The sequence below is a fragment of the Heteronotia binoei genome, chromosome 7 (genome assembly GCF_032191835.1).
Source record: "Heteronotia binoei isolate CCM8104 ecotype False Entrance Well chromosome 7, APGP_CSIRO_Hbin_v1, whole genome shotgun sequence".
Classification (NCBI taxonomy): Eukaryota; Metazoa; Chordata; class Lepidosauria; order Squamata; family Gekkonidae; genus Heteronotia; species Heteronotia binoei.
Window position 1 is genome coordinate 87,211,915 of NC_083229.1, and position 14,246 is coordinate 87,226,160.

Consider the following 14,246-nt stretch of genomic DNA (forward strand, 5'->3'; position numbering starts at 1 on the left):
TTAATCTCTGTCCCGCTTTTTGGATGGAAGAACCTTATTCTTATCCTTGTGCTCCACCAGGTAGCGCTCTAGGCCTTGGCTGAAGAGTAAATCATCTTTAAAAAGGACTGCTGCTACTTTGGCTCTTGCAGACGGATCTGCGTCCCAGTTTCGCAGGCAAGTGTTCCATCGGGCCATCACGCTCAAGGCTATGGCTCTCGCAGATTGTTGCATAGCGTCCAGAGTGGCGTCTGCTGCAAAGGCCACAGACAAGGCAGTCTTCTTTAGCTCATCTTTAACTTCCTTGTGCAAGTCTTGTTCCGCCTTGGTCAATTCTGAAGCCCACGAATAAATGGCTCTGACAGCCATAGAAGCCGACACTGATGCCTGTAAAGAGGTGGCTGAAGCTTCAAAATCCCTTCGTAGGGCTTATTCAATCTTTTTATCCGTGGGGTCCTTTGGTGTGCCATCAGCATCTAATGGTAGGATTGAAAAGGAGGCGAGGCTGTTAACTGGGTCATCCACTCTGGGCAGCTTGAGCCATTTCATGGCCTCTGGAATAAGAGTGTAAAACTTGGAAAAAACTGAATGGGTTGCCTTTGGTTTGGCTGGGTGTTCCCATTCTGCCTTCATAATGGAGAAAAACCCTGCTGGCAGTGGTACCAGCTGTGGCTTAGATCTGGTCTTAGGAATAGTTTTCTCTGACCCCTTTGAGAAATCTTTCCTCTTCCTCTTTAAGTTTAGGGTCATAATTCAGTTCCAAGGCTCTGACAATTTTAGGAAAGAGCCGTGAATAAATGTCAGGGGAAAACAATCTATTCTGAGATGGTTGAATTATCTCCACCTCTTCCTCAGAAAGCTCCCCTTCTTCCTTTGAGGAAGATAGTTCTGAGTCCTCAGAGTCTTTCCCTAGTTCAGATGCTTGAAAACTTTCCAAATCTCTGCGTCTCTTCTTTCTCTGTGAAGGGGCAGTCTCAACTTCCTCCTCCACCAGATATTTAGTCTTTTTCGTGCATTTTTTAGACTTCAGCTTGGGGGTCTGACTAGGATCCTCTTTGCTAGACTGTACTTCTTGTTTAACTATCTGTTGGATCCAGGCAAAGAGATTTGCCTTGGCCTCTGTTCCAGATAAATTCACTATTGGGCTTTCTGTCTGGTCCTCTTGAGAGGGGGAGTCAGACAAGTCCAAATCACATATAGCTGTGTCCTTGGCCTTGGGGAATTCAGATGGGTTAGCCATTTTGAAGTGCCCAGGATACTGTAAAAAGAGAAGACACAAAATGGCCACTTTTCCTACCTAAATTTTCCTTCCCCTTCCACACCCTATAGGCCCTGTTTAGGCCTTACTACTGGGCTGCGGGACTCCTTTTCATTCTCTGGACCTCCTCTCCACCTGGTCTTCCTTTATGGAAGTAATCAGCTTCTGGACTAGTGCTGTTGTGCCTTCTGGAAAAACCCTGGCACTAGGGGCCCTTGAGGTTCAGTTATGCCAGCAAGAGGAAGGGTTGGGGGGGCAGACTATTCATTAAGTCCTCCCCCAGGCAGCCTTGCACAGGCCACCCTATTTTCCCCATAACTGAACTTCCTCCTCCACCAAAACCCCCATTCCATGGGTCTCTGGGACCCTACCTGTTCCTCAGGAGGGAGGAGGAGTTCGTCGCCATCCTGTCCACCCTGTGCACACTGCTGGGTCCAGACAGAGGCTTGGGATGTCCACGGGGCCACTGATGCGTGTGCTGCTGTCTCCGCCCCAGTCGTCTGCAGTCTCCGCTGCTTGCCGCCTTGCTCAGGGAGCTATGGGGAAAACTGCAGCCGCATTCCTGGGTCTCCTGGCTTCTGCCGGACTCCAGGAAGCTTCAGGTGCCGAGGGAAGGGGGGAGAGTAAGCTGCCCCATCCCTTTCCTTGTCGCTTATGCGGTCTTATTGTTATTTCTTTTTTTATTTTATTTTTTGCAAAGTTGAGCTGAAGCTCAGCTGGCATGTCCTGCTCTGGAGGCAGGGCCAAGCAAAACTAAAAGTTAAGGGGAATAGCACCCCCTCCTGGAAGGAACTTGTTTTGCTGGCCCTGCCTACGGAGAGGAGGAGCTATATTCCCATAGGTCAGGACTGACCCACTACTGGGACCACTGGAGAACATTAATTTTCTTCATCTACTGATAGTTGTACTGCTTGTTTTAGTTTTAAAAGATTGTTAAGGCATCAGTAATTTAGAATGATTAGATTTAGACTGTTGTTCCATTGTCTTTATGTTTCATTAGTGATCCCATGAAGATCTTTAGGGACCAATTCAGATATTATAAAGTTTACATGCCTCCCACATGGAGTTTGTACAGAAGTGTTCTGGAAGTTCTCTCCTGGGAGCTTGATTCTTAGGCATTTGTGAGACTATGGAATGCAAAGAAAAGAGGCTTCAGCCTTCCCTCCCTACCATTTTCCCTTACCTAAAATGGCCCTTTGGATGCCAGTATTTGCCCAGTGGTGGAAGGGAGGGGAGGCTGAAGCCTCTTTTCCTTGCATTTCATGGTCCTGTGCATGCCTGGGAATTAAATTCCTGCACGGACTTCCAATGGAATTCTGACCCAAGTCCTTATGGAATTCATATGTCTACCGTGTGGACTTTGAGTTGGTCTTAGGTTAGGTTGTAAAATTATACAGCAGATCTTTAAAAAAGTTTAGTATTTTAACGCCACCTTATCTTTGTACAAAGTGAGCATTGTGATGCTTTGATTAATTTTATTCTGCAGCATATTAACTCCCTTCGCATTATTTTTTGTTTAACAAGGAAAAGCTAATTTGTATTATGTTTCTTGATAAGCTACAATAGTAATGCTAGTATAAGAGCTTCTGATGTTACTCATTCAGAATTCATGTGCACAAACAACATTCAAATAGTTCTTTGCCTGAGTATGATACTTCAGTAATGCTGCTATTCAAAAAGTGTTGAACAGAAATCCCAATGTGTATCTATTTGGACTACATATAAACATTTTAATAAAAGGGTCTGTTAGAAATCACTTTCAAATACATTGGGTTGCAGCCAAAAGCACTGTTCCAGTCATGCAACAACATCTGCACAAGCAGAATGGCAAATCTGTTGGTGGGTGGGAGGGTAGTTCTAGTATTTCAAGACTATGAATGCAGTCATTCTGTTAAGCACTGATGTTCAACTAGAGAAGATTTAATTATATTTTTACTTGTACTCATGTACAATATCTGTCTTATCAAATTGGTTGTTTCATGGATATTCCTTCCACAGATCACACCGCCTCCTTCACTGTCAGATCCACTTAAAGAGCTCTTTCGACAACAAGAAGTTGTAAGGATGAAACTTCGTTTACAACACAGTATTGAAAGGGTAAGGCAAAATATTGGTTTGTAGAATTGACTTCATGTACTACAAAGTAAAGATTGAGAAGTTCCACTTCTAAAGGTTTATAATCCTAAAGAGGAAGAAAGGATGAGAGAAGATATTACATATTAAAATGATAAGCAAGTGAAACAGTTCCTTGTTTGCCAACATGGTAGAATTAACTTTGTATTTTAATAAGAGGTTAAAGAATCTAAATCTTAAAAATGAAAAGTACCTAATTCCCAACTATGTAAACTGTCACAGTGTACAAACTATAAAGTATATGTTGTCAAAGCCTTTCATGGCCGGAGTCCATTGGTTGTTGTAGATTTTCCAGACTGTGTGGCCATGGTCTTGGCATTGTGAGACCTGATGTTTCGCCAGCAACTGTAACTGGCATTCTCAGAGATGTAACCCAGAAAACTGGAGATCTCTCTGGGTCAAATTGAGAAGAGGTTTAATGATTCTATAATCCCTTCATTTTGCCTCTTTTCTGAATCAACTATTGTCACTAGGAAAAAGATACTGATGGATTCTGAATTTTTGTGCTTTTTGTTGTTTAAATAGTTCTGTCTTGTGCCTTATCTGCTTTTCACTGTGTCAGTGACATGATGGGATGGCTGGCAGTAAAGAAGCTGAGTGGAAATTGCATCTCTCAATATAAGGCGTACTTACTTTGGGATTCTCCTGGTTACATTCTGCAGATATCATCATCGATGATGATGATTATTATTATTATTATTTGTGAATCATCCAGCTCTGGGTGGTGTGTATTAAGGCTCAATTGGTCTACAAATTTAGCCATAACTCAAATGGTTGATATTACAATGACGTCTGACAATTTTAATCCTCAAGGGATTCAGCCGTGAAAAGCCCATTTTAATTCTATGTGATTTGTATTAGCAGAGCATTTACATCAAACTTCCTGATACTTGCAAACACAATTTTTTATTTCTTTATATCTGATTTTACATGCAATGAAAATTACAGGAATGTAGCAAAAATTTTTGAGACCTTTTATAAAAAGAGGATTTGCAAAATTGTGTCTCTCCTACTAATTAACATTTGAGGTTGAAATAAAATATTTGAAACATTCATTACTTAAAAATACTAAATATACTTTTTAATTTAAGAAATTTAGTCACTGTCCTAAAGAATATTGGAAAATTTTATTTCCTGAAGCAAAATCTCACAGAATTTCCTGCATAAAACTCACCGAGTTCTGCCATGCTTTATTACCAATTCATAGATTGCTTCTCCAAAATCAGTAAACATTCTTCAGGTGGGCAAGACTGGATAACAAATGGCTGTATTAGATAATATTTAAGTCTACTTGTTTGTTTGTTTGGTTTACCTAGGAAAAGCTTATTGTTTCCAACGAGCAAGAAGTTCTGCGTGTCCATTATCGAGCTGCAAGAACTCTAGCTAATCAGACTTTGCCATTCAGTGCATGCACGGTACTGTTGGATGCTGAAGTGTACAATGTGCCCATGGACACCCAAGTAAGAAAGGGCTGGGAGTGAGCCCCATTAAGTAGCCCTGAGTAAGATTCTGAGTAAACAATTTTACAGTTGCTCTGTTAGTCACTGTTCTTCAATTAATTCTGTGACAGCTTTGGATAAATATCAGATGTGCCAATTTATTTGAAATTACCACCTTTGTGTTTAAAATTTCTGTTCTTTCTCTTTAAAAAAAATGGAAAGCAAAAACAAAAATCCTAATAAATTTCACCACTAGTGCAGAACCTATTCATAGAAGATTTTTTCAAGTAGATCCCTGAGTGTCCTTCGCTGCACTTGTGTGTGTGTTTGTGTGCACATGCATGTATAACAGGGAGATAGAATGTCTGTGTTTCCTCTTCTAAAACATGAGTAACTTGTAACAAACTGAGGGGAAAAGTGAATAGGGATGTGGGAAACATGTGCACAAATCCACTGCTTCTTGCAATTTCTTATGGTTTGTGTTTATTATGTATTCTTAATCCTGCCCTGACCTGGGTATCTCAGAAGCTAAGCAGGGTTGGCCGTGGTTAGTACTTGGATGAAAGACAACCTAGACAGTTCAAGAGGCAGGCAATAACAAACCATCTGTGTTTGTCTCTTGCTTTGAAAACACTATCAGGTTGCCATACATCAGCTGCAACAACAGCACTTTCCACCAGATTTTTTATCCCAGCTCAAAACAGTTTACAATATACTTCCACAAAGCCAAGAAAATTTACTCCCCCCCCCAAAAAAAAAATCACAGAAGAGCACATTTTAACAACCACCTGCCTGAAAAATTTTCACACAAACCAGCTCACTTACTCAACTGACAGAGGTGATCTTGGATCATGTTCAGGACTTTGTGGCTTCCATGGCAACCATACAATAACCCCCCCCCCCCATTGTATTGGGCTTTACATATATAAAGGGCCAGGTACTCATTTACCTTTTTGTACCAAACAGAAAACTGGTTGTCTAACTAGTAGAACTCAAGTGATGCTGTTGTCATGGTCAGACCCCAATCTACTCATGATTTAGTATAATGTATCTTTCTCCCTTAAAAGATTATGATGATGCACCCTTTGACACTTAAGGATCTCATGAAATTCTAGAATGCTTTGGGGGATTTGAGAAGTTAGACTTGTTTGTTGCAGTAGCATGGATTATTCTGGATTAGTCACTCTGACTGGAGGGTGGGTTGCTTGGTATTATGATGGTTACCACTTGCAAATAAAATCTTTGTTGATTACATTTACTTAAATACATTACATATTTGAGGCATCTGTTCAGCAGGGTTATTAAGATTCCATTGCTTGAAGGAAAATTTTTCCTGGTTTCAAAAGAAGTAGTAGTGAAGGCTTTATAAAAAATCCTTGGGTTAGGAGGCTTGATCAAATATTCTATATTTAACTTCCCTTTGCTAAAAATGATGATCAAGCATACAGTGATAGAGGAACCTCAGGTATTTGGGAATTATCTGTCTTTCCTTAATCCCTTTCAGTCTGTCCACACATCTGGTTATCAAAAAGAGATGGCTTTAATTATGCTTGAACTATGCATCTAGAAATGGGCATAAGAAATTCTTCCCTCCTTGATAGATTTCTTTTTACTTGCCTTCTGTGTGATGGAATGTTCAATCTATTTTGACCATTCATCTAGTTATACCAATTAGAGCATTTGATAAGCATTTAGGAAATGGTCTGATGGGTTTTGATGGGTTTTGTCTAATTAGATGCAAGTTTCTACTGAGACATACTTTGTGGGGCTCCTCCAGGACTTTGTATTATTTCCAGTGCTAGGTAACGTCTAGGTGTGGTCACTAAAATTATTTGAAAACTTTGAAGTTGGCAGATAGCACTGAAGCTACCTAGCATTGGCTTAGCAACCAGAAGCAATCATCTTTTACCCAAATCTGTGCTTGAATGTGGTAATTGCAGATTAGGAAAACTGAAATTAAAATCTAGGCAGAAATGTGATACTGGTTAACAGTACTCTAGAGGTAACTGACCTCTCTGTTTATTGATGGTTACTCCTCTCCACTTATGTTACGATCTCAGGGGTATGTTTAGATCCTATTTCATTAATGGAGAAGATAGTACTGTTACTATGAATACTTTCCATCTGCATATGGCTCGTAGGCTGTGTTCTCTTACTCAGTTGATTTCACCATATAGATTCATTCCACTGTAACATTTAAGTTAGTTTAGTGCAATTTGCTCTGTGGAGCTGCACCATGGGACAATTTTACAGCTCCAATTGATGCAAGATACAGCTGCCTGCCTGTTTGCTGGGGTTGGGGAATGTATACATATTCAGCTGATCTTCAGACTATTACATTGGTTTCCAGTATGCTGTAAGGTTCAGTTCACAGTCCTTATTTTTCCTTATAAATCCTTTTGTGACTTTGGACTAACAGGTCTCTCATTAATGTCTCTCTCATACAACCTCATGTGCCAGTTTAGATCCTCTCAACAACCCTAGTGCCCTTTATTCAGCTTAATTGTGTAGCTATAATTAATGCTTGTGGCTTCTCTTTTCTGGCCACCTCTTTGCAGAATGGCACAAGGTACAACAAAGGTCCTACCTCATTAATTTTTTGTAGGGCATGCTACACTCTCTAGTTTCACAGAATTTTTGTAATTAATTATAATGTGTTTATCTTTTTTGCTATTATAACTGTGTTTTTAATTAGTGTATAATTGGTTGTAAAGTGCCCTGAATGCAGTAAGAGTAGAGTATATATATTAAATAAATGATCTAGGTCTGATTGAAAAGTTGCCAGGTCTGGATGCCATAAATCAGAGTTCTTAAGGTGTTACAATGTAGATGTAGTTGTCCCAATTATTCTGTATGGAGTAGCCATAAGGATTGTTTCAGTTAATGAAAATATTGACCATCTTCTTCTATTCTTTTTGCAGAAATTATTAAATATTCCTCGTTGCGTAGCTGGCGTGGCTCTCCGTTCAGAACTGGGCCAACCTTCCCTTGAGGCAAGGGCTTGGTTACAAGCATTTAGATTGTTCATTAAGTCATATTTGAGCAGTAAGGGCTATCTGGTGCTCCTGAAAGAGGACCCTTATAGGTCAATATTGTTTAAGACTGTCCTTGAGAAACTCCTGGCTCTCAGTGTTAACCTGGACATTATCCAGGACCTGGGCTTTCATGCAGCCTTTGCTTTGGTGAAAAATCATGTAAGATTAATTGATCATTGAAGCTCTGCTTTTAGAGCAAGCCACACCATCCCAGTGTTTTGGTATGTCCCCCCCAAATCTGTTCCATTCTATACCTATTGGTTGACTTCCCAAAGCCTTTTAAGAGCATTCATTCTGGCCGGACTAAACACCCTCTCCTCAGCAGTTGCAAGGGAAGGTTCATATGTTTTACATTATTCACAATGAATATGTCCCTGTTCCTTAGGTAAGATCAACACAATTGTGCATACTCTTTTGAAGTGTTATTTGTATACTAGTCTCAGGCAATGTTACATTTCATCATGTTTGCCAGTTCAGACTGGTATATATTCTTATGACCTAGTCACATATTTACTCACTGACAGTGATTCAAAAAGAACTCTAGCAGCTGCAAAAAAAATTATTTCTTTTGTCTGTTGGGTTATAAGTGATTCACTGCTTAAGATTGATATATCATAGCGCTTTCACTGGATAAAAGAAAAGGAATGGAACATGTAGAATTGTTGATCTTCGAACAAAAAACTACAATTTTAATTGAAATAGGTCTTATTTCTTGAGAACTGGGAGGTAGCCAACATAACACAGATTTTAAAAAGGGTTCAGGAAGAATTGTAAGCATCTAGAAGACTGTCTTGTTGAGGAATATTCAGCATGGATTCTAGTTTTTTAAAGTCCTGCCTCACAAACCTTTGGCAATTCTTGAGAACATACACCAACACTTGAATTGAAATGGGCCAGTGGGCTCATAGGGCTTCCATAAAGCTTTTATGAGAGTCTCATGACCCAGGTTCCAAAGTAAACTTAGTAATGATAGGGTAAGAGGTAAAATATTCAGATATTCAAAGGAACAATCACAATGTAACTAATTCTTATGTGGGGACCAGAGGTAGAGAAGCTTGTTATGAATTCCACCATTAATTTTTCAAGCATGAATTATCATAGTAAAGGAGCAAAGCAAAAAGTTAAGGTAGAAGCATTATGTATCATAAATCAACAGAATTAGCAGGTACATGTAATGAATGGTGAGAGAGGTCAAAGGTTAGAACAGAAGAAGTGATGAAAGATGATAAATAGTTCAAGTGCAGATTAACTGACATTGGCACAAAGTAATAGTCTAGTTATTTATTTGAACTTCTGTTCTCTCTTACCATTCAGTATATGTAATTGCTATTTCTAGATTGACACCTAACTTTTCTAATTCAACCCCTCTCTTTTCCCTTTACATCGAGAGTTCACACTTGGTGGAATTCATACTAAGCCTCTCTACCTTAGCTGTTCGCTGCCTAGGGTCGCCAAATTCCAGTGGGGGATCCCCTGGTTTTCTCAGCTTCTTCCCGCTGCAGATTAGCTGGCCAGCAGGGAAAACCCCTCCCCTAAACAGGGATGCCATGTGGGGGACGCTCTAGTTTTTGGGCAAACTCTGTGGTTTAAGCCCAATTTAACGATAGTTTGCCCCAAAACCAAAGTGTCTTCTACACAATTCCCCTGTCCACCTCTGAAACACCCCTAAAAATCCCCCACTGGACCAGCAAGGGGACCTGGCTATCCTATCCCTGCCCCATAAGAATTTCCAGTATAATTTCCCCTTCACATATCTGAAGGTCAGCTGTAACTCATGAAAGCTCATACAGAAATAAATGTTGTTAGTCTTTAGTCTTCCTCTGGACTAACAAGGCTACCCTTTGCAAGTATAACAGGGATTGTCCTTTTATGGATTTTAACTTTGATTAAAGAATAGAAAGCAGAAGATACAAGGAAACATCAATTCTTGTGATGGAGGAAAATATGTAGTGGGATTCTTTTGAGGACCTGTACTGAAAATCCAATGCTGAAAATCCAAACAGGCTGTGCAGAGCTCCAGAAGTATCTCTTTAATGTAGATGAATGCAAGACAAAAGCCTGCTTGCAGGGGAGGGCAGGATAGAAATATAATAAATAAATAAAATAACAAATGAGGTTCAGTGTTAAGTGATGCATATCAGGCCAAAAATTTCTAACTTCACATATAAACTGACATGGTGTGAACTGCTGTAATTATCCAAGGGGAGGAAAGTGCTGTGTTTGTGCTGAATAGCTCACTGAAATGCCAACTCATTGAGCAGTTATGTGGCAGGGTGCCACATTTCATGCTGAGATTGTTACAAAAGCAGTCAAAAATAAAACTCTGGTATTGAAATGCCTTCACAAAAATCTATGATGTGGCCACATTTGGAATATTCTGTTCAGCTCTGGTTCCCCCGTTTCCCATCTCAGAAAGGATGTAATTTAAGTAGTCAAGAGGGGAACCAAAATGACCACACTATGACTGAACACACTTTATGAGGACAGGCTTAAAATGTTTGGGGCCCCATGGGCAGGAGCTTGTCAAGATTAATAGTATTGCATATGGTGCAGAAAAAATGGATAGATAACTTCCCACTTTCCTGTACTATTAGAATCCAGGATCACTTGTTGAAATTGAATGGTGTAAGATTTGTGTGTGTTAAGTGCCGTTAGCTACTTATGACCTCAATTTATGACCTCAAACATCCTATCACTAACATCCTTGCTCAGGTGTTGCAAATTGAGGACTGTGGCTTCCTCAATTAAGTCAATCCATCTCATGTTGGGTCTTCCTGCTGCCTTCAGCTTTTTGTAACATCATTGTCTTTTCCAGCGAGTCTTGTCTTCTCATAATGTGATCATGATAGCGTCAGTATGGTCTTTTTAGCTTCAAGGCAGAGTTCAGGTTTGATTTGATCAAATTTATTTGTCTTTTTGGTGGTCCATGGTATCTGTAAAACTCTCCTCAAACACCACATTTCAAAGGAATCAACTTTCTTAGTGTCAGTTTTATTCATTGTCCAACTTTCATACCTATACATAGGAATGGGGAATATTATAGTATGAATTATTTTGTTAGTGATGCATTCTTACACTTAAGGATCTTTTCTAGCTCCTTCATGGTTGCTCTTTCCAGACTCAATCAACCTGATTTCTTGGTTGCAGTTTCCCTTTTGGATGATGACTGAGCCAAGGAACAAAATATTTAACAATTTCCATTTCTTCATTGTTTACCTTAAAAGCTATGTAATTCTGCATAGTCATTACTTTTGTCCTCTTGGTGTTCTGCTGTAATCCTGCTTTGGCACTTTCTGCTTTAAACTTCATCAATAGTCATTTCAAGTCTTTACTGTTTTCTGTCAACGATGTGTTGTCATCTGCATATCTCAAATGGTAATGTTCCTTCTACCAGTTTTCAATCCACCTTCATCCAAATCTAATCCAGTTTTCCTTATATGTTCTGCTTATAGATTGAAGAGATAGGGAGATGAAATACATCCTTGTCTGACATTTTTGACCATGGGAAACCATTTGGTTTCTCTATATTCTGTCTTAACGGTAGCCTGTTGTTCAGAGTACAGGTATCAAAATAATCAGATTTTACATTTCTCTTTAAACTAATCATAGTTTTACATGATCCACACAGTTTAAGACTTTGCTGTAATTTATAAACACAAGCCAATTTTCTTCTGAAATTATCTTGTATGCTCCAGTAATCAGTGTGAATTTGCAGTGTGATATCTAGTTCTTCTTCCTTTCCTGAATCCAGCTTGAATGTCTGGTGTTTCTCTTTTGTTATAAAATTTTGAACATCGCTTTACTCGCATGAGAAATGAATGTGATGGTCCAATAGTTGCTGCAGTCTTTGACATATCCTTTTTTTAAAAATTGGAATGTATACTGAGCATTTCCAGTCTGTAGGCCAATGGTTTTTTTTCTGTATTTGTTGGCATATTCTTGTTAAGATTTTGACAGACTCCATTTCTATGGCTTAAAATAGCATTGACATATCATCTCCTCCTGGTGATTTATTTCCCTCAATTGGTTCTTCTTCAAAAGGTTTCTTCTTGGAAGGAGTCTGTTATCTTTCCATCTTTTCTGAATAGACCCTCAGTATTTACTCCAGGTTTTTTCATTATATCATGTTCAGTTAATGTATTTCTATGTTGATCTTTCAGTATGCCTAACCATGCTTTAAGTTTCCCCTTGATTTCTTGGATCTTGTGGAATCAGTCTCCTCATCATTTTCCTTTTTTAAAATGTTCTCTTCTATTTGTTTACACTGGTTATTATAATAGTTCTCTTTCTGTGGGGCAGTAGCTGGAATGCTACATTTAGACTTCTTGTTCTATTTCTGTCACCTGTTACTCTTGTTCCTCATCAGACTAGCAGTTTTAAGAATTTCATCAGTCATCTGTCAAGGCTTTTCATTTCTTTTGACTGCAGGAATAGGCTATACATATTCTTCCTTGAATATTCTTCTCTGGTTTCAAGCTATAGTTCTTCTGGTTCATGTTCACAAACTCAGTAATGCAAAATTTGTTCTATAAACTCTTCAGGAAAGTTGTTTAGATTGTATTTTGGAACTATAAATGTTTTGGAGTTTTTCTTCAGCTTTATTCTAGTTCTCAGTATTAACAATTTATGGTCAGTACCAGCTCCTGGTCTTGTTTTAGCAGAGAGAATAGAGGTTTTCCATTTTCTGCTTCTGATTATGCAAACTATTTGATCTCTGTATTGACTATACAATCATTCATTCTGTTGCCTGAAACATGTTCACAATGTCTTCACAGAATTCTATGGGTCGTTCTCCTTCATTTTGTGCCCCTAGCCTGAATTTTCTGGCAATATTCAATCCTACTTCGTTTCCCAATTTTGCATTTCAGCCACCTATGATTATCAGCACATTTTGCTTAGGTTTGTGATCTGTTTGTTTCCTTTCTGCATCTTTTGTTGGGGCATAAACTTGAATAATAGTTAAATTGGTAGACTTTCTGTGAAGTATGATTGCTATTTTTTAATCAGATTTTGCATTATAACCTGATTGCTTGTGCTTCATCTTGCCTCACTACAGAGCAATTCCATTTCTTCTGTGATTGTCATTCCCAAATAATACACTTTGTAATTTTTGGACATAAAAGGGTTCTGATCCAGTCAATTTAGTTCACTCACTGCCAGTGGTTCCATTTCTCTTTTTTACAATGCTAAACTTACCTCAATTCATACTTCTCATGTATCATGCTCTTATTATATGTGTCAAACAGCTTTGGACTTTACTTTTGCATCCATTCTCATCAATAACTGAATGACCTGTCAGCTTTAATCAAGCTTCATCTTTAAGAATAGCGTTACTTGTACTTGACCTCTGCTCTTCCCTCGCAGCTGATTGAGTGCTATCCAACCTGGGGGGCCTTGTTTTCCAGCACTATATATTTTTTTCATTTTGGATTGTCTCATCATAGGATTTTCAAGGTATGAGATGATCAGAAATGGTTTACGATTGCCTTCTGCTTAGTACTAACTAGGGTTAGCTGAAGTGTCGCGGCCATTGTCTGTGATAGCTCTTCCATATGTGTCACCTTCCACTACTGCTGCTGCCCACTAGCTACCATTCAAGGATTCCTTCACTTGCAACACCATTGGAACTGTCCATTCTCTTCTGCTGATGTGGCCATTGATTCCTGAAAAGAATAGATGCATCTTAGTCTGACGTCTCAGCTGTGACCATCCCACCTAGAGTGACTCTGCTAGTTTAGCCTCTTGACAGAGTCAAAACTTCTTATGATGTTGCTCTCAGCTTTGTTGACCCACACAACCCTATTCACCACTACTTCAGAAAACAGTTTTTATAGAATTCACTGCCACAAGATGTAGTGATGGTCAGTTAGCTTAGTTGGTTTTAATGTTGCTTTAGGTTTAACAACTGCTATTAGCTAAGATACCTAATTAACCTCTTAGTTCAGAGACAGTATTCCTTGCTGAGGAGAAGGAAGAGGGGTGGAACAGTAAGGGAGAGTAGTTAGTGCCTTCAGATCTTGCCAGTGAATTTTCTGGAAACATTTGGATGGCTGTTATTGGAAATAGAATGCTTGACTAGGTTTATCTGTTGTGATCCAGCATTGCTGTTTATATGTTCTTATGCCTGATAGGTTTTCACTTTTAAAATTTAATTTGCAAATGTTCTCCAAATATATTTAAACTAGTATTTCAAACATAATATGTGTAGTATTAATATTCTAAAGAGAATGAAGGTAGCAACAAATGGAAAATTTATGACTGTTATTTGATATCATTTGTGGATTGTAATATGTACAAATACAGTGATTTAATCTGATTGGGTTAATTTATAAAGAGTTTATAAAGTAATCCAGTCAAAGTAAACAATATCGATAATTTAGAGGAACCTGGACAACATTATAA

General features: G+C 38.8%; 1 protein-coding gene across 5 annotated transcripts in view; it reads left to right on the forward strand.

The window, feature by feature from the left end:
• Window positions 1-14,246, forward strand: part of ANKRD12 (ankyrin repeat domain 12) — a 104,372-nt gene that overhangs the window by 87,329 nt on the left and 2,797 nt on the right. For 4 of the 5 annotated variants that reach the window (XM_060244004.1, XM_060244003.1, XM_060244005.1 and 1 more), the window contains 3 exons: window positions 3,236-3,334; window positions 4,687-4,830; window positions 7,731-7,802. In XM_060244004.1, coding sequence (XP_060099987.1) covers window positions 3,236-3,334; window positions 4,687-4,830; window positions 7,731-7,802 — 315 coding nt within the window. The remainder of the gene's footprint in view (window positions 1-3,235; window positions 3,335-4,686; window positions 4,831-7,730; window positions 7,803-14,246) is intronic. The other variant, XM_060244006.1, reaches the window with a different exon arrangement.